General features: G+C 45.0%; 1 protein-coding gene across 1 annotated transcript; it reads left to right on the forward strand.

Moving 5' to 3' along the window:
- Positions 1 to 3,350: 3,350 nt before the first annotated feature.
- LOC124028744 (elongation factor 1-gamma-like) lies at positions 3,351 to 15,675 on the forward strand (the record flags this gene model as incomplete). The annotated part of the gene is made up of 7 exons (XM_046340721.1): positions 3,351 to 3,623; positions 5,144 to 5,287; positions 6,907 to 7,036; positions 7,509 to 7,719; positions 14,033 to 14,205; positions 14,631 to 14,755; positions 15,315 to 15,675. Coding segments are annotated over 7 exons (1,215 nt in total), but the record flags the coding sequence as incomplete, so codon positions are not given.
- Positions 15,676 to 21,719: the final 6,044 nt, after the last annotated feature.

Consider the following 21,719-nt stretch of genomic DNA (forward strand, 5'->3'; position numbering starts at 1 on the left):
TGTCATGGTAACTGCAATATCAGTGTTTTGTTTATTTCTCAAGACTCGAGTGTCATTTTGCAGTAAAGTCTAGGCAACAAATAACATTGGATTGCTGTCGTTACATTATTTAGATGCGAGTCAGAGGGATTTTGTCTTTTGCATGTTTCAGTGAAACTGTTTTTGGCCCTCAGCAGTTTCCATCCCTGTGAATTGTTTTGATCCTTAAGACAATGGTGGCCAGCTACCCTCCTCCATAGCAGCCCTCATACAGGGTTTGGTTTCCAGCTGTCCTAATTGAACACCTGATTCTACTAATCAGCTGACAATCATGGACGTGGTTCGCTGCATTGAGTGTTTAGGGCTGCAGCCCCATTTTTCTCGTGTACACTTGCATATTTTCTCAAGTGGATTAAACAAGGTTGGAGAATTGAGACTCAGCCCAAGCCTGTTTTAGGCTCTGCCCTCTCTCCCTGTGGTGTCTGGCTCTGTCCTCTCTCTCCCTGTGGTGTCTGGCTCTGTCCTCTCTCTCCCTGTGGTGTCTGGCTCTGTCCTCTCTCCCTGTGGTGTCTGGCTCTGTCCTCTCTCTCCCTGTGGTGTCTGGCTCTGTCCTCTCTCTCCCTGTGGTGTCTGGCTCTGTCCTCTCTCTCCCTGTGGTGTCTGGCTCTGTCTCTCTCTCCCTGTGGTGTCTGGCTCTGTCCTCTCTCTCCCTGTGGTGTCTGGCTCTGTCCTCTCTCTCCCTGTGGTGTCTGCTCTGTCCTCTCTCTCCCTGTGGTGTCTGGCTCTGTCTCTCTCTCCCTGTGGTGTCTGGCTCTGTCCTCTCTCTCCCTGTGGTGTCTGGCTCTGTCCTCTCTCTCCTGTGGTGTCTGGCTCTGTCCTCTCTCTCCCTGTGGTGTCTGGCTCTGTCCTCTCTCTCCCTGTGGTGTCTGGCTCTGTCCTCTCTCTCCCTGTGGTGTCTAGCTCTGTCCTCTCTCTCCCTGTGGTGTCTGCCTCTCCCTGTGGTGTCACCTAGAGAGTAGGGTTGGGCTGTGTAATGGGTATAATTGGGAATTACTTCCACAGGGTGGATTTCATAAACCGTCAAATTTCGTTGAAATCATTTTATTTTGAGTTTTTCGATAGATTTGAATATTTTGTAGACGCTGAGTAAATACCTGCAGTCTACTTGTGGTCCTGTAGCTCAGTTGGTAGAGCATGGCGCTTGTAACGCCAGGGTAGTGGGGTCCGATCCCCGGGACCACCCATACGTAGAATGTATGCACACATGACTGTAAGTAGCTTTGGATAAAAGCGTCTGCTAAATGGCATATATTATTATTATATTATTACTTGTGCAACACGCAAGGAGATTAACGACACATCTCGTTATTCATTTTGCTTGTCACGTTATTAGTCGTTATGAACCAAAGTTCCCCCAGAACAGCGTGAGCTGGTGAGTCTGTAGTGTTGTTCGTCATATCGGTGAGTCTTGTGTTGTGTGGTGCACCTGAGGTGAAGTCATTCACTACTAAATGTTTCGATCTTATAACTGTCTTAAGATGTGCTATAGTCTCCAGCTGTGTATTTGGTTTGTTGTTAGTTATCTAAGTGGCTGATTTTAATAAGGAGACACAGGGGGTGGGGGGGGGGTTCTGCTTTTGTTTTCAAAGTCATAGATCTCTGAATCTTTGCAGCTGCCTTATCTCCCCCCCGTGTTCCCGCTTAGCGTTACCCCCCCTGTGGTTCCCACATTTTTGGGGTTTTGATTCCAGCACTACACAGTTGATCCAAATAACCAGTTCCTCAGGCTTTGATTATTTGAATTAGCTGTGTAGTGCTGGAACAAAAACCAAAACGTGCTCCCAGGGGAACCCCATGACTGTGTTTCAAAACGTGCTAGAGAACAGATGGCTTGAGGCCCTGGTGTGTTTCCTTGACAAGGTTATGGGTTGTAATTGTGAGAGGTATTGACATGTTGAATGCACAGAGCTGTCTGTCTTAAACTACTGGCTCACGGCTCGGACACCCCATATGCATACCCCACAAGACATGCCTACAAGAGGTCTCTTCACAGTCCCCAAGTTTAGAGCAGACTATGGGAGGCACATAGTACTACATAGAGCCATGACTACATGGAACTCTATTCCACAGTACTGCATAGAGCCATGACTACATGGAACTCTATTCCATAGTACTACATAGAGCCATGACAACATGGAACTCTATTCCACAGTACTACATAGAGCCATGACTACATGGAACTCTATTCCACAGTACTACATAGAGCCATGACGACATGGAACTCTATTCCACAGTACTACATAGAGCCATGACAACATGGAACTCTATTCCACAGTACTACATAGAGCCATGACTACGTGGAACTCTATTCCACAGTACTACATAGAGCCATGACTACATGGAACTCTATTCCACAGTACTGCATAGAGCCATGACTACATGGAACTCTATTCCATAGTACTACATAGAGCCATGACTACAAAGCAGTAAAATTACATTTAAATAAACAGATAAAATATACACCTTATAGAACAGCAGGGACTGTGAAGCAATACAAACAGATCAAAACCCCCAGATACTGTCCTGTAGGTTTTAACTCCAACCCTGTTCCTAGAGCGCTAACCTCCTATAGGTCTGTTCCTGGAGAGCTACCGTCCTGTAGGTTTTTAACTCCAACCCCAGTTCTAACCTGGTTCAGCTTTTCAACCAGCTATTTATTAGAAGGATGTGTGTTAGATGAGGGTTGGAGTTTAAACCTACAGGACGGTAGCTCTCCAGGAACAGGGTTGGAGTTTAAACCTACAGGACGGTAGCTCTCCAGGAACAGACCTATTGTAGGTTAGCTCTCTAGGAACAGGGTTGGAGTTTAAACCTACAGGACGGTAGCTCTCCAGGAACAGACCTATTGTAGGTTAGCTCTCTAGGAACAGGGTTGGAGTTTAAACCTACAGGACAGTAGCTCTCCAGGAACAGACCTATTGTAGGTTAGCTCTCTAGGAACAGGGTTGGAGTTTAAACCTACAGGACAGCATCTCTCCAGGAACAGGGTTGGAGTTTAAACCTACAGGACAGCATCTCTCCAGGAACAGACCTATAGGAGGTTAGCTCTCCAGGAACAGACCTATAGGAGGAACAGGGTTGGAGTTTAAACCTACAGGACGGTAGCTCTCCAGGAACAGACCTATAGGAGGAACAGGGTTGGAGTTTAAATCTACAGGAGGGTTTAGATCCATCCTTATCAGTGGGAGTTCTCTGCCACAACACCAGGGTGTTTTATAAAGGAGTACCACTGCAGTGAAAAGCCCTACTGCTAGCATACTGTATCTGGGGGTTTTGATCTGAGATATAAGTCATGACTGGACTTTTCTAAGAAAGGTCATTGGTCTGAAAAGTCCACCAAAGCGTTCGGATTCTCACAGCCCTTTGGGACGACATTACCTCCGTTAAGACCCGTGCCCACATTCTCATCTTGTGGACTGTCTGTCTTGTCTTCTCCTCCAGTGAGCAATGAGGCCCTGCGTGGCAGCAGTCCCCAGGCCCAGTCCCAGGTGCTTCAGTGGGTAAGCTTCGCTGATGCTGAAATCATCCCTCCAGCCTCTACGTGGGTCTTCCCCACTTTGGGAATCATGCAGTTCAACAAGCAGGTATGTACTGCTATCACTGATGCTATTTCTGGGTTTGTTCCAGGTCCACTGTATTGTAGTTATGCTGTAGATCAGGTGTGGGTAATTCCAATTCTCGAGGGCCTGATTGTTGTCACAGTTTTGCCCCCCCAGCTAACACACCTGACTCCAATAATCACCTCATCCTGATCTTCAGTATGGAATGCAGTGTGATTAATCAGCTGTGTTTGCTAGGGGTGGAGTATAAAGTGTGACTCCAATCAGGCCCTCGAGGAGCCCAGCCCTGATTTATATGATATCTTAAAACCAGGGTGGAAATGACCTTTTTCTCCACCAGCCACATTACAAAAATCTACCAGCCACTCAGATTTTTCCCAGCAAAAATATTATTTTTTATTATTACACCAAAACATATCATTTCTATGTGTGTGTTGCCTGACATTACTACATATCTGTCATTAGTCCTGGGGTTATTACTGTAGGACATTACTACATATCTGTCATTAGTCCTGGGGGTTATTACTGTAGGACATATCTGTCATTAGTCCTGGGGGTTATTACTGTAGGACATTACTACATATCTGTCATTAGTCCTGGGGGTTATTACTGTAGGACATATCTGTCATTAGTCCTGGGGGTTATTACTGTAGGACATTACTACATATCTGTCATTAGTCCTGGGGGTTATTACTGTAGGACATATCTGTCATTAGTCCTGGGGGTTATTACTGTAGGACATTAATACATATGTCATTAGTCCTGTAGGACATTAATACATATGTCATTAGTCCTGGGGGTTATTACTGTAGGACATTACTACATATGTCATTAGTCCTGTAGGACATGAATACATATGTCATTAGTCCTGTAGGACATTAATACATATGTCATTAGTCCTGTGGGACATTAATACATATGTCATTAGTCCTGTAGGACATTAATACATATGTCATTAGTCCTGTAGGACATGAATACATATGTCATTAGTCCTGTAGGACATTAATACATATGTCATTAGTCCTGTAGGACATTAATACATATGTCATTAGTCCTGTAGGACATTAATACATATGTCATTAGTCCTGTAGGACATGAATACATATGTCATTAGTCCTGTAGGACATTAATACATATGTCATTAGTCCTGTAGGACATTAATACATATGTCATTAGTCCTGTGGGACATTACTGTAGGACCTATTTTGTCAGTATTGCTGTTGATTATCTCTCACAACACCTAGAGACTGTTAATTCACATGCTCTAGTAATCACCTGAGAGATGTTCAGCGTGACCATCCATTTCCTGCTGCAGTGAAACAACTCATTGAAATGCGGTTTGGTGGCTGTAGTTCTTAATGAAGTGTCTTAGGAGCTACCTCGTCGGTTCTTAGGAGCTACCTCGTCGGTTCTAGTTAACTGCTACTCGGATCAATTTGGATGCCATGTCTCTTGTCCTGTATGTAGCCTCTAGTCTTGTACAATGTAATGTATCCATTGGTAATTGTAATGCATTGTATATACCCCTCCCTCCCTCCCTCCAGGCAACAGAGCAGGCCAAGGAGGAGATGAAGAAGGTCCTGTCTGTCCTCAACCATCACCTCAACACCAGGACCTTCCTGGTTGGAGAGAGAGTCAGCCTGGCTGATATCAGCGTGGCCTGTAGCATGATCTGGCTCTATAAACAGGTTTGATTTTTCTCTTTTACTGTTATGACAGCGAATACCCTAGGGGCTTCATGTCTCTGAATTAGTCTGGGTGGGTGTTTCCCTATACCTGTTGGACTGCACACACTTTGCTTCAGTTAACTGATCAGTGGTTTGTTGAATCAGGGAACCTCGTGTGTTAACAAACAGGGTGTGTCTCAAATTGGCTCCCTATTAAGTGCACTTTGAGACTAAAACACGGGGATGATTTAAGTCGCTCTGGATAAGAGCGTCTGCTAAATGACTTAAATGTAAATGTAAATGTACGAGACAGTAACCATAGTGATGGACTAAAACACAGGGATGATTTACAAGACAGTGACCATAGTGATGGACTAAAACACAGGGATGATTTACAAGACAGTAACCATAGTGATGGACTAAAACACAGGGACGATTTACGAGACAGTAACCATAGTGATGGACTAAAACACAGGGACGATTTGCGAGACATTAACCATAGTGATGGACTAAAAACACAGGGACGATTTATGATACAGTAACCATAGTGATGGACTAAAACACAGGGACGATTTACGAGACAGTAACCATGGTGATGGACTAAAACACAGGGACGATTTACGAGACAGTAACCATAGTGATGGACTAAAACACGGACGATTTACGAGACAGTAACCATAGTGATGGACTAAAAACACACTTTCAATGGAGATTGGAAAGTCCATTGATGGATTTTGAATCCAGAACTTAATCTGGGTCCGGGAAACCTGACGAAATGGCTTTGATGACTTGGCCTTGGTCAGTATTTCTCTGTCCATTCCTCAAGGGAGCACCTCCTAGGACTGCACATATCAGCTCTAGATACAAACATGCTCTGTGGATTGGGAAACACTGTCCACGTGGTTGGTTTGGGGTAGTAGAGCTGGCCACTGTGGTTGGTTTGGGGTAGTAGAGCTGGCCACTGTGGTTGGTTTGGGGTAGTAGAGCTGGCCACTGTGGTTGGTTTGGGGTAGTAGAGCTGGCCACTGTGGTTGGTTTGGGGGGGTAGTAGAGCTGGCCACTGGTTGGTTTGGGGGGTAGTAGAGCTGGCCACGGTGGTTGGTTTGGGGGGGTAGTAGAGCTGGCCACTGGTTGGTTTGGGGGGGTAGTAGAGCTGGCCACGGTGGTTGGTTTAGAGTAGTGGAGCTGGCCACTGTGGTTGGTTTGGGGTAGTAGAGCTGGCCACGGTGGTTGGTTTAGGGTAGTGGAGCTGGCCACGGTGGTTGGTTTAGAGTAGTAGAGCTGGCCACGGTGGTTGGTTTAGGGTAGTAGAGCTGGCCACGGTGGTTGGTTTGGGGTAGTAGAGCTGGCCACGGTGGTTGGTTTGGGGTAGTAGAGCTGGCCACGGTGGTTGGTTTAGGGTAGTAGAGCTGGCCACGGTGGTTGGTTTGGGGTAGTAGAGCTGGCCACGGTGGTTGGTTTGGGGTAGTAGAGCTGGCCACGGTGGTTGGTTTGGGGTAGTAGAGCTGGCCACGGTGGTTGGTTTGGGGTAGTAGAGCTGACCACGGTGGTTGGTTTGGGGTAGTAGAGCTGACCACGGTGGTTGGTTTGGGCTAGTAGAGCTGGCCACGGTGGTTTTAAATTACCCTCTCCTCCTGTAGGTCCTTGAGCCTTCCTTCCGCCAACCTTTCCCCAACGTGAACCGCTGGTTCCAGACCTGCGTCAACCAGCCCCAATTCAAGACCGTGCTCGGAGAGGTCAAGCTCTGCGACAAGATGGCTCAGTTTGATCGTAAGGACCTTCCTTAGCATTAAGCATTGTTCTAGTTCCAAAAATTATGTTTTCTGTGAAGCATAGTGTTGTATTTTCTGCACGTTTTGATTTTCTAAATGACAAATATTTGGAGTTTGTTTTCACGGAGAAGATTGAAAGGTGTTTCTGTGAAGTAATTTGTCACCCACCCAAGACCGTACTATCATGACAGAGGCATCCCCTCGTTGTGAAATCTAATCCTTGGGAGAATAACGCAGGACTTTGGCACAGGTTAAAGTAGACCCAATCTACAACAATCTGACTAGAAGACCTGGGACAGTAGTTACTATATTATGAGAGGTGCCGGTACGCCCCACTTAAAGCACTGATTTATGCTAATGTTATCAAATGGTAATAGCATTTCGTTTTGATGTTAAAAGATGCAAACGCAAGGATACACTGAGTGTAGTACACTACACTGGATTGGTTATTGAATGTCTTTATTCTCCAGCCAAGAAGTTCTCTGACATGCAGCCCAAGAAAGACTGCCATTCCAAGAAAGACGCTCCCCCCAAGAAAGAGAAAGCTGGAAAGGAGGGAGGCAAACCTCAGGAGAAGAAGAAGAAGGAAGCTGCCCCTGCCGAGGAGGAAATGGACGAGTGTGAAGCAGCTCTGGCTTCAGAACCCAAAACAAAGGACCCTTTCGCTCACCTACCAAAGAGGTACATCATATCTCCACCTACATCAGACCTGAGGCTTATACTGACAATGCGTTAGCAAGCTAACTTAGCAAGCTAACTCTAAATATTGTGATTTTAATTTGTTTGGAAGATGAGCTTGACATGGTCTTGGTGTCATTTATTGAAACAACCAAGTAATAATATATAATATATGCCATTTAGCAGACGCTTTTATCCAAAGCGCCATGCTATACCAACTGACCTACAGAAGGACCACCTCTTGAGTGTGTTTCAGATATCTGGAAACAGATTTTCAGACATCTTTGCACTGAAATGACGTTTACATAAGTATTCAGACCCTTTACTCAGTACTTTGTACTTTGAAGCACCTTTGGTACTTTGAAGCACCTTTGGCAGTGATTACAGCGTTGAGTCTTCCTGGGTAATGACGCTCCAAGCTTGGCACACCTGTATTTGGGAAGTTTCTCCCATTCTTCTCTGCAGATCTTCTCAAATGCTATTTTCAGGTCTCCCCAGAGACTTGGGTATAATTCCTGGCTCTGGCTGGGCCACTTAAGGACATTCAGAGACTTGTCCCAAAGCCACTCCTGTGTTGTCTTGGCTGTGTGCATAGGGATGGTAAAACCTTCGCCCCATTCTGAGTGCTATAGAGTAGGTTTTCATCGAGGATCTCTGTACTTTGCTCCATTCATCTTTACCTCGATCCTGACTAGTCTCCCAGTCCCTGCCGCTGAAAAACATCCCCACCACATGATGCTGCCATCGCCATGCTTCACAGTAGGGATGGTGCCGGATGTCTTCCTGATGTGACGCTTGGCGTTCAGGCCAAAGACTTCGGTCTAGGTTTATTCAGACCAGGAAGTCCTTTGGGTGCCTTTTGGGAAACTCCAATCGACCTGTCATGTGCCTTCTACTGAGGAGCGGCTTCCGTCTGGCCACTCTACCATAAAGGCCTGATTGGTGGAGTGGTGCAGAAATGGTTGTCCTTCTGGAAGGTTCTCCCATCTCCACAGAGGAACTCTGGAGCTCTGTCAGTGACCATCGGGTCCCTGAACAAGGCCCTTCTTCCCGATTGCTCAGTTTTCCCGGGTGGCCAACTCTAGGAAGAGTCTTGGTGGTTCCAAACTTCTTCCATTTAAGAATGATGGAGGCCACTGTGTTCTTGGGGACCTTCAATGATGCAGACATGTTTTGGTTACCCTTCGCAGATCTGTGCCTCAATACAATCCTGCCTCGGAGCTCTACGGCCAATTCCTTCAACCTCATGGCTTGGTTTTTGCTCTGACATGCACTATCAACTGTGGGACCTTATATAGACAGGTGTGTGCCTTTCCAAATCATGTCCGAACAATTGACTGTACCACAGGTGGAGTCCAATCAAGTTGTAGAAACTTCTCAAGGATGATCATTAGAAACAGGGTCCACCTGAGCTCAATTTCTAGCCTCTTAGCAAAGGGTCTGAATACTTTTTTCTTTTTTTTTTAAGGTATTTCTGTTTTATATTTGCAAAACAATTTAAAAACCTGTTTTTGCTTCGTCATTTTGGGGAATTGTGTGTAGATTGAGGAAACATTTTAGTTAATCAATTTTAGGATAAGGCTGTACCGAAATGTGAAAATTCAAGGGGTCTGACTACTTTCTCGAATGCACTGTACGCTGAACAAAAAATCTAAACGTAACGTGTGAATGTTTTTGGTCTCATTATTTCATGAGCTGAAATAAAGAGCATCATAAATGTTCCAGACGCACAAACACATTATGTCTCTTCCTGTTAGTGAGCATTTCTCCTTTGCCAAGATAAAAATAAAATATAAACTTTATTTAACCAGGTAGGCTAGTTGAGAACAAGTTCTCATTTGCAACTGCGACCTGGCCAAGATAAAGCATAGCAGTGTGAACAGACAACAGAGTTACACATGGAGTAAACGATTAACAAGTCAATAACACAGTAGAGAAAAAAATATATATTATGTCTCTTCCTGTTAGTGAGCATTTCTCCTTTGCCAAGATAATCAGCAACCTGACATGTTAAATAACCAATTATCTGTCAACAGCTCATGCCAATTGCACGCTCACTCAAAACATGAGACATCTGTGGCGTTGTGTGACAAAACTTCACTTTTTTGGGGGGGTGCCTTTTATTGTCCCCAGCACAAGGTGCACCTGTGTAATGATCATGCTGTTTAATCAGTTTCTTGATATGCCACACCTGTCAGGTGGCAAAGGAGAAATGCTCACTAACAGGGATGTAAACACATTTGTGCACAACATTTGAGAGACAAGCTTTTTTTGTGTGTATGGAGCATTCCTGTGATATTTTATCTCCGCTCGTGAAACATGGGACCAAAATGTTTACATGTTGTGTTTTTTTAAATATTTTTCTTCAGTGTATAATTGGCTTCGGAGGAGAGACTGTGTGAGCTTAAGATTCTGTCTGACTATTTAACCGTATGTGTTGAGACTCGAGCTGTCCCAAATGGCTCCCTAGGGCACTGGTCAGAAGTTGTAAGGAACCCAGTATCATTTGGGAAGTATCCCAAAAGGCAGAGATTGAGTTTGGAGGGAGCTAGAAACTGGTATGCTGGCTGCGGGGAATGTCTAACCGGAGCTGTTGACAAGAGTTTGGCAGTACGTCCAACCGGTCTCACAACCACAGGACCACGTGTGTGGCGTTGTGTGGGCTTGCGGTTTTCTGATGTCAACGTCGTCAACTGATTGGGGTTATGGTATGGGCAGGCATAAACTACGGACGATGAAAACATTTCATTTACATACATTTCAGTCATTTAGCAGACGCTCTTATCCAGAGCGACTTACAAATTGGTGCATTCACCTTATGGCATCCAGTGGAACAGTCACTTTACAATAGTGCATCTAAATCTTAAAGGGGGGGGTGAGAAGGATTACTTATCCTATCCTAGGTATTCCTTAAAGAGGTGGGGTTTCAGGTGTCTCCGGAAGGTGGTGATTGACTCCGCTGTCCTGGCGTCGTGAGTGAGTTTGTTCCACCATTGGGGGGCCAGAGGAGCGAACAGTTTTGACTGGGCTGAGCGGGAACTGTACTTCCTCAGTGGTAGGGAGGCGAGCAGGCCAGAGGTGGATGAACGCAGTGCCCTTGTTTGGGTGTAGGGCCTGATCAGAGCCTGGAGGTACTGAGGTGCCGTTCCCCTCACAGCTCCGTAGGCAAGCACCATGGTCTTGTAGCGGATGCGAGCTTCAACTGGAAGCCAGTGGAGAGAGCGGAGGAGCGGGATGACGTGAGAGAACTTGGTAAGGTTGAACACCAGACGGGCTGCGGCGTTCTGGATGAGTTGTAGGGGTTTAATGGCACAGGCAGGGAGCCCAGCCAACAGCGAGTTGCAGTAATCCAGACGGGAGATGACAAGTGCCTGGATTAGGACCTGCGCCGCTTCCTGTGTGAGGCAGGGTCGTACTCTGCGGATGTTGTAGAGCATGAACCTACAGGAACGGGCCACCGCCTTGATGTTAGTTGAGAACGACAGGGTGTTGTCCAGGATCACGCCAAGGTTCTTAGCGCTCTGGGAGGAGGACACAATGGAGTTGTCAACCGTGATGGCGAGATCATGGAACGGGCAGTCCTTCCCCGGGAGGAAGAGCAGCTCCGTCTTGCCGAGGTTCAGCTTGAGGTGGTGATCCGTCATTCACACTGATATGTCTGCCAGATATGCAGAGATGCGATTCGCCACCTGGTCATCAGAAGGGGGAAAGGAGAAGATTAATTTTGTGTCGTCTGCATAGCAATGATAGGAGAGACCATGTGAGGTTATGACAGAGCCAAGTGACTTGGTGTATAGCGAGAATAGGAGAGGGCCTAGAACAGAGCCCTGGGGGACACCAGTGGTGAGAGCGCGTGGTGAGGAGACAGATTCTCGCCACGCCACCTGGTAGAAGCGACCTGTCAGGTAGGACGCAATCCAAGCGTGGGCCGCGCCGGAGATGCCCAACTCGGAGAGGGTGGAGAGGAGGATCTGGTGGTTCACAGTATCGAAGGCAGCCGATGGGTCTAGAAGGATGAGAGCAGAGGAGAGAGAGTTAGCTTTAGCGGTGCGGAGCGCCTCCGTGATACAGAGAAGAGTAGTCTCAGTTGAATGACTAGTCTTGAAACCTGACTTATTTGGATCAAGAAGGTCATTCTGAGAGAGATAGCGGGAGAGCTAGCCAAGGACGGCACGTTTCAAGAGTTTTGGAGAGAAAAGAAAGAAGGGATACTGGTCTGTAGTTGTTGACATCGGAGGGATCGAGTGTAGGTTTTTTCAGAAGGGGTGCAACTCTCGCTCTCTTGAAGACGGAAGGGACGTAGCCAGCGGTCAGGGATGAGTTGATGAGCGAGGTGAGGTAAGGGAGAAGGTCTCCGGAAATGGTCTGGAGAAGAGAGGAGGGGATAGGGTCAAGTGGGCAGGTTGTTGGGCGGCCGGCCGTCACAAGACGCGAGATTTCATCTGGAGAGAGAGGGGAGAAAGAGGTCAGAGCACAGGGTAGGGCAGTGTGAGCAGAACCAGCGGTGTCGTTTGACTTAGCAAACGAGGATCGGATGTCGTCGACCTTCTTTTCAAAATGTAACTCTGTGTTGTCTGTTCACACTGCTATGCTTTATTTTGGCCAGGTCACAGTTGCAAATGAGAACTTGTTCTCAACTAGCCTACCTGGTTAAATAAAGGTGAAATAAAAAAAATATACCCTCATGTATCTCAAATCAAAAAAATATATATAGCCCTTCGTACATCAGCTGATATCTCAAAGTGCTGTACAGAAACCCAGCCTAAAACCCCAAACAGCAAGCAAATGCAGGTGTAGAAGCACGGTGGCTAGGAAAAACTCCCTAGAAAGGCCAAAACCTAGGAAGAAACCTTGAGAGGAACCAGGCTATATAACCAAAACGATCGCCATTCGCCTGTGACTGGAAATGACTTAAATGTAATGTAATGTAACGAATTGCAAAAATCGCAATTGCAAAAATCGCTGAAGTTGGAGACTTTTATCTCCCTCACCAACTTCAAACATCAGCTATCCGAGCAGCTAACCGATCGCTGCAGCTGTACATAGTCTATAGGAAAATAGCCCACCCATTTTCACTTACCTCATTCCCATACTGTTTTTATTTATTTACTTTTCTGCTCTTTTGCACACCAATATCTCTACCTGTACATGACCATCTGATCATTTATCACTCCAGTGTTAATCTGCAAAATTGTATTATTCGCCTACCTCCTCATGCCTTTTGCACACATTGTATATAGACTGCCCATTTTTTCTACTGTGTTATTGACTTGTTAATTGTTTATTCCATGTGTAACTCTGTGTTGTCTGTTCACACTGCTATGCTTTATCTTGGCCAGGTCGCAGTTGCAAATGAGAACTTGTTCTCAACTAGCCTACCTGGTTAAATAAAGGTGAAATATAAATAAAAAATATAAAAAAATCCACATCAATTTGAATGCGCAGAGATACCGTATCCTGAGGCCACTCGTCGTACCATTCATCCACCTTCATCGCCTCATGTTTCAGCATGATAATGCACGGCCCCCATGTCTCAAGGATCTGTACACAATTCCTGGAAGCTGAAAATGTCCCAGTTCTTCCATGGCCTGCATACTCACCAGACATGTCACCCGTTTGAGCATGTTTGGGATGCTCTGGATCGACGTGTACGGCAGCGTGATCCAGTTTCCACCAATATTCAACAACTTCACACAGTCATTGAAGAGGAGTGGGACAACATTCCACGGGCCACAATCAGCAGCCTGATCAACTCTATGTGAAGGAGATGTGTTGTGCTGCATGAGGAAAATGGTCACACCAGATACTGACTGGGTTTTTGATCCACACCTCTATATATATATATATATATCTGTGACCAACAGATGCATATCTGTATTCCCAGTCATGTGAAATCCATAGATTAGGTCCTCATGAATTAATTTATTCATTTTGACTGACTGATTTCCTTATGAGCTGTAACTCAGTAAAATCTATGAAGTTGTTGCGGGGGTTTTTTTGTGGGTTTTTTTTTTCCCCAGTATATTTAGTCCTGTGTATCCTACATGATCTGCTCATAACTCAATCTTCTCTTTTCTCTACTGGTCAATAGTTTATTGTGTACATGGTCGGATTGTGGTCTAATAACTCAATCTTCTCTTCTCATACCTCTCATTCACTATACCGGTCCAAAGTCTATATATATCAACCTCTGTACTCTACATAGCCACCTAATAACTCTGTCTCCTCATGTCCTGCTTTCTCTCTCGCTCTCCTCCTCTCTTCTTCCTGCTTTCTCTCTCTTCCTCTTCCTGCTCTCTCTCTCCTCTTCCTGCAGTGCATTTGTCATGGACGAGTTCAAGAGGAAGTACTCTAACGAGGACACGCTGACTGTAGCCGTGCCCCACTTCTGGGAACACTTTGACAAGGAGGGCTACTCCATCTGGTACGGCGAGTACAAATTCCCCGAGGAGCTTACCATGACCTTCATGAGCTGCAACCTCATCATGGGTGAGATACCTACCACAGCCGTCCATAGGCTCTACACCCACAGATCCACACAGCCACCCACAGATCCACACAGCCACCCACAGATCCACACAGCCACCCACAGAGCCACACAGCCACCCACAGAACCACACAGCCACCCACAGAGCCACACAGCCGTCAACAGGCTTCACACACACCAGACTCCCAAATTAATCATTTAGAAAGTAGTGACACGTGTACTTCATACTGTTAAGGTACAGTTATGTAGACGCCGACTCGACAGTACATTTCAAATCCATCTCAATTAACACGCAGCGTGACGGCCATGTATTTAGAGTCAAGGATTCCACGTGTATCGATCATTGTCACGCAAAAAAAGTACTGAATGTCTGGAGTCTTGAGGGTGTAAAAATGGCGATGTTCTGAGAGCGGCTTCATCTTTTCAGGAATGTTCCAGCGACTCGACAAACTCCGCAAGAACGGCTTTGCCAGCGTGATCCTGTTCGGAGGGAACAACGACAGTAGCATTTCTGGAATCTGGATCTTTAGGGGACAGGACTTGGCTTTCACTGTGAGTTTCTGTTTCCCCTTGGGGTGGAAGGACATTTTTACTAGGCCATTCTGGTCTGTTATTTGCCCTGGGGATAATAATAGTTGACCAAACTGAGCACTTTTGGAGAGACACTGGGGGACTGGTTTCCCAGACATAGATTAAGTGTAGTCCAGGACCACAACAACAACAAATATTTTAGTTCTGGACTAAACTTAATGTGTCTGGGAAACTGGTCCTTGGGGTTGAATTGAAAATGTGCTCTTGGAGATCTGTGTGTGCACACAGATCTCCAAGAGCACATTTTCAATTCAAGTGTGTGTGTGTGTGTGTGTGTGTGTGTGTGTGTGTGTGTGTGTGTGTGTGTGTGTGTGTGTGTGTGTGTGTGTGTGTGTGTGTGTGTGTGTGTGTGTGTGTACATATATACATACGAGTGACTTGGTTGATCTTGTTATAGTCTCACCAAGCATTGATAAACCCTACAAGTTACTTCTTCTCTCCCAATATTGGGGATGTCGTTAATTCAATGATTGTGTGCTTGTGTTTAGTTGACCACATATCATCTCTCCTTCCTGTGTAGTTGTCTGATGACTGGCAGATTGATTACGAGTCGTACGCCTGGCGCAAACTGGACCCCGACAGCGAGGAAACCAAGACCATGGTCAAGGAGTACTTTGCTTGGGAGGGAGAGTTCAAACACGTGGGAAAACCCTTTAACCAGGGCAAGTGCTTCAAGTGAGCAGCGTGGAGGAGGATGGCACCATGACCCCCTATACGTCCGACGCTACACATCAACACCTTAACCTAAAGGATATTCAACCACCTTAAAACTGCACTTGGACCTTCTCAAACTGATCTTCAGTTGGAGTGGATTGTGTCGCAATGGTTCAACAGAAGTACTTGTTTTGAGTTGACAAATAAACATGTTTTCCACAATGCCATTTTTTTGTTGGGGGGGGTGTTTTTGGTGATAGAATTCCCGCCAAAAAAAAAGGTAATGGTCGATTTCTCAACTCTTTTTGTTGTTTTGTGGCCTTGAGTTGTGTCCCCTCACCTCTTGAGCCTGAATCTCTTCTCAGTTCAGAGTGCCAGTCTGTTTGAGCCACTACCTTGTCAGTCATTGTCATGTTTGGCTTAACAATGAGCAATGGAATTGGCACAAACAGATCTGGGACCAGGCTAATTCGGTTAAAATATTCAGTAATTTTATTGTTTTGGTGTATCTATCATGAAGCTGAAATCTGGACATGGAGTAAAAAATAATTAAATGGCTGTCCATTAAATAATTTGTTGTGTACATTATAGCCTTAATGTGGTGGAAAATAAATACATTTAACATTGACAGTCTAAACATCTACAGTCTCCCGCCCCTCAGCCTCCCGACTCTCCCGCCCCTCCCCTCAGCTTCTCGACTCTCCCGCCCCTCCCCTCAGCTTCTCGACTCTCCTGCCCCCTCCCTCGGTCTCGCGACCCTCCCGCCCCCTCCCTCAGCCTCGCGACCCTCCCGCCCCCTCCCTCAGCCTCGCGACCCTCCCGCCCCCTCCCTCAGCCTCGCGAGTCAGTGCATACAGTGGATGTGTCCCAAATGGTACACTATTCCGTGTAAAGTGCGAGTAAATCGTGTCATGTGTATAATCATAGTAAATAGAGTACCACAGGTACGAGTCATAATACCCATAAAACATTTAACATTACATTTAAGTCATTTAGCAGACGCTCTTATCCAGAGCGACTTACAAATTGAACCTAGCGGTCAAACAGGGAAATGGTTCCAATAGTTTTTCCACCAGTCATTTTTCCTATAGGGGATATTTAAAACATTTAAATAAGGGCTGTGCTTTCTTTGTGGGCTTACCCTGATGTGACATTTTGATGTCCGTGTAAATCTCAGACAAGGTGACTGTTATCAATATATTTACCCCCCCCCCCCCCTCAATAAGGACATGCCAAATATCTGCTCTGGTAGCTATCATGAACTACAAATGCCTCATCTGGACGAGACTGTCGCCATTGAGGCAAAACTAAGAATTTCTGGATTAACTGTAATGAATAAATTGGTTACATCGTCTATAAATGGACAATTTTGTGAACTGTCTTTTTTTAAATTGACACTATTTGATAGCAACGGTGTCTGCTAGAGATGACGTACACGGATCTTGTAGGGATTTGTAGTTTTACGTGTCTACTTTTTGATGCTAATTAGCATTTTCTAACCCGTGTGTAAAAATAGAGCCAATTATATTGATAAATCAGCTTTGTCCGAGAGATTTACACGGCCATCAAAACATCACGCCAGGGTAAGCCTTTCCTGTGGGGGAAAAACTAGTGGATAAATGATGGGAACAATTTCCCTGTTTGACCGCTAGGTTTTATGGGTATTATGACACCCCCACTTTGGGGGCTCGAGAACAGCCTTTTTCATAATGAATGAGAATATTTGTATATGATTTCATTTTTATACATTTTATGTGCTCTATGAAATTGGAAAATATTTAGATTTTGCCATGTTAAATAATTTTCTTAGTGAGAAACATAAGAACAAGTTAAGTCTGGAGCTAGTTTCAAAACAAAGCCTTCAAAATGGCAGCTTTGGTATTTCAATGAGCAATGAGCAATATTTTTTTTGGGGGGGGGGGTTGAATATGATGATGGTGCAGTATTTTCTTTGTCCTCCAGAGGACGTACAAACCCTTGGATTAGATACAGTATTTCTGAACGGGGTGGAATGGAAAAAGAGTCGTGTTCTCCAGGAAACAAAGACATGCAACAGATGGGATAATGTTTTCACCCAGGGCCTGTTTACAAGGTACAGTTTAAGCCTAGTCCTATACACTTCCATGGGAAGTGTTTCTTAAATCTCTGTTTGAGAAACCAGCTCTCAAATGGGTTATGGTTTACATTCTCAAATGCCAAAGAGCAATAAAATCTCAGTGGCCAGGAAAAACTCCCCAGAAGAAAGGAACGATGCTTTTGGTAATCCAGAATGTATTCTATACCTTTTATTTTAACTAGACAAGTCAGTTAAGAACAAATTATTATTTACAATGACGGCCAGTGGGTTCACTGCATGGTTCAGGGGCAGAATGACAGATTTTTTACTTCGTCAGCTCGGGGATTTGATCTTACTGACCCCGACGCTCTAACCACTAGGCTACCTGCCATCATGTCACTAACATTGAATGTAAATTGTTTACTATGACAAAGAACGGGAGATGAAAGCAGCAACCAGAAGAACTAGCATGGGATGGAACGAGATTGAGAAGACAGAGCAGAGTGCGCGGCAGAGGAGTCATCAATGGCCTATTCCCCCCTGGGGAGAGATGGGCATAAATCATTTAAACTGGGGGGGGGCTTTTTTTCCTACTCTATTGCATTAACTGCTCATAGTCTACGGTCAAATTCCTCAGGCATGTCGTTCAATCATCTGAGCATACAGTATCTGTTTTCCATAGGGGGGATGGCCCTTTTTCGTTAATCAGTCAACACTCAAGTATAACCACTTCACAACCAGACCACTCACTGATTAGTTAACCAGCTTCCTATAACACGGTCATGAAAAGAGGAACACGCAAAACATAATTTGCATATGTTGCATATTGTCAAGACCTCAGGCTTCACCGGCAGTGCAGGGAGTGTTTTTCAATGCTTTTTCTTTGTTTTTTACCAGACCAACAACATATATTACCGTTTTTCCTTTTTGATAGCTGACGAGATGAACTGCTCTTCTAGTTATTATGAGAAGTATTACTGTAATGAAAGTTCCAGATAGTCTGCATAATTAAATAACATTCAGCTCAGACACCCATACATACCCAGCAAGACATGCCTCCAGCGGTGTCGTCACAGTTTCCCGAATTCACCGCAACACACAGTATTACGCAGAGCCATGAACGCAAGGAACTCCCTCCTGTCTCCAATTATTCAAGCTAAACAAACGCACAGAAGTGCACAGACACATTATTGTTTGTACATTGTTGCATTTTACATTTATGTGACTGTCCTTTTCTATCGCTAGCTTGGTTTACATCCAATTTGGGACAGATTTTTATGCAGATATTCTAAAACAATATGCGCATTTTCCAACCAGAGATGCGTTTCCATCAAACGGATTCATTGCGAATCAAAGGTTGTGTGTAATGAGGTAGTGCATATAACAATGACTTTTGCGGTTAAATTCCCATGTACCGAATGAAAAATACAAGTTACTTGGGTTTCCATCGCACTTGCAACTCTACTGATGGTTTTGTCTCAAACTGTTGCGTTATATAGCGAATGTTTTGCCGCTCTGACATTGCTCGTCCATACATGTTATATATTCTTAATTTCATTCCTTTACTTAGATTTGTGTATATTAGGTTTATATTGTGAAATTGTTAGATTACTTTAGATATTATTGCACTGTCTGAGCTAGAAACAAGCATTTCGTTACGCATGTCATAACATCTGCTAAACACGTGTATGTGACCAATACAATTTGATTTAATTTTATGTGCCCACTCTGGTCTTGGCACATGCGCTGTAGCCAACATCTCGCACAAAGTCGTGGCCAAAATTTTTTGAAAATGACACGAATATTAACTTTCACAAAGTCTGCTGCCTCAGTTTGTATGATGGCAATTTGCATATACTCCAGAATGTTATGAAGAGTGATCAGATGAATTTCAATTAATTGCAAAGTCCCTCTTTGCCATGCAAATTAACTGAATCCCCCCAAAACATTTCCACTACATTTAAGCCCTGCCATAAAAGGACCAGCTGACATCATGTCAGTGATTCTCTCATTAACACAGGTGTGAGTGTTGATGTGGGCACGGCTAGAGATCACTCTGTCATGCTGATTGAATTCAAATAACAGACTGGAAGCTTCCTTCAAAAGGAGGGTGATGCTTGGAATCATTGTTCTTCCTCTGTCAACCATGGTTACCTGCAAGGAAACACGTGCCGTCATCATTGCATTGCACAAAAAGGGCTTCACAGGCAAGGATATTGCTGCCAGTAAGACTGCACCTAAATCAACCATTTATCTGATCATCAAGAACTTCAAGGAGAGTGGTTCAATTGTTGTGAAGAAGGCTTCAGGGCGCCCAAGAAAGTTCAGCAAGCACCAGGACCGTCTCCTAAAGTTGATTCAGCTGAGGGATCGGGGCACCACCAGTACAGAGCTTGCTCAGGAATGGCAGCAGGCAGGTGTGAGTGCATCTGCTCACACAGTGAGGGGAAGACTTTTGGAGGAGGGCCTGGTGTCAAGAAGAGCAGCAAAGAAGCCACTTCTCTCCTGGAAAGACATCAGGGACAGACTGATATTCTGCAAAAGGTACAGTGATTGGACTGCTGAGGACTGGGTTAAAGTCATTCTCTCTGATGAATCCCCTTTCCGATTGTTTGGGGCATCTGGAAAAAAACTTGTCCGGAGAAGACAAGGTGAGCACTACCATCAGTCCTGTGTCATGCCAACAGTAAAGCATCCTGAGATCATTCATGTGTGGGGTTGCTTCTCAGCCAAGGAAGTGGGCTCACTCACAATTTTGCCTAAGAACACAGCCATGAATAAAGAATGTTACCAACACATCCTCCGAGAGCAACTTCTCCCAACCATCCAGGTCCATGGCCAGGAAACTCCCCAGACCTCAATCCTATTGAGAACTTGTGGTCAATCCTCAAGAGGCGGGTGGACAAACAAGAACCCACAAATTCTGACAAACTCCAAGCATTGATTATGCAAGAATGGGCTGCCATCAGTCAGGATGTGTCCCAGAAGTTAATTGACAGCATGCCAGGACGGATTGCAGAGGTCTTGAAAAAGAAGGGTCAACACTGCAAATATTGACTCTTTGCATCAACTTCATATAATTGCCCTTATTACACTCATGAAATGCTTGTATTCCATAGTAACATCGGACAAAAAAAAATATCTAAAGACACTGAAGCAGCAAATTTTGTGAAAAATTACATTTGTGTCATTCTCAAAATGTTTGGTTCACGACTGTGCAGTGTGGGATTATTATGGATAAGAGCGATATTACTTCATTTTGTCGAACGGCAGCCAATCATCGATGATCATGTCACCAGAATATGACCCTGGATATTTATTGGAACGGAGCATCAAGCTCATCACCGTGCACTTTCACCACCCCGTGAAGTTCCTCATCATTTATTTCATCTGTATACCTAATAAACTGCATGATTTCCTGAGTCGTAATGGGAGGAGCAAACAACAGATGGTTGTGGTTCCAGTTTACTTCAATATCATCAAATGTATTTATTTATCAAGCCCTTCTTACATCAGCTGATATCTCAAAGTGCTGTACAGAAACCCCAGCCTAAAACCCCCAAACAGCAAGCAATGCAGGTGTAGAAGCACGGTGGCTAGGAAAAACTCCCTTGAAAGGCCAAAACCTAGGAAGAAACCTAGAGAGGAACCAGGGGTGGCCAGTCCTCTTCTGGCTGTGCCGGATGGAGATTATAACAGAACATGGCCGAGATGTTCAAATGTTCATAGATGACCAGCAGGGTCAAATAATAATAACCACAGTGGTTGTCGAGGGTGCAACAGATCAGCACCTCCGGAGTAAATGTCGGGTTGGATTTTCATAGCCGATCATTTAGAGAGTTTCTACCACTCCTGCTGTCTCTAGAGAGTTGAAAACAGCAGGTTTGGGACAGGTAGCACGTCCGGTGAACAGGTCAGGGTTCCATAGCCGCAGGCAGAACAGTTGAAGCTGGAGCAGCAGCACGGCCAGGTGGACTGGGGACAGCAAGGAGTCATCAGGCCAGGTAGTCCTGAAGCATGGTCCTAGGGATATGGTCATTATATCAATATTTGTTCATAGAGGTGTTTCCACCTCCATTTGTCACATAATTCATTTTTACTGATATAAATAATCTCGCTCTTATCCATAATAATCTAATCATGTAGGCTATAGCTGTGTTCCGGCCAACTGCTTGCTGGAACACAGGTTCCAATACCAGAGAGCACAGTCGCTAC

Source organism: Oncorhynchus gorbuscha, unplaced genomic scaffold, assembly GCF_021184085.1.
Source record: "Oncorhynchus gorbuscha isolate QuinsamMale2020 ecotype Even-year unplaced genomic scaffold, OgorEven_v1.0 Un_scaffold_4768, whole genome shotgun sequence".
NCBI lineage: Eukaryota > Metazoa > Chordata > Actinopteri > Salmoniformes > Salmonidae > Oncorhynchus > Oncorhynchus gorbuscha.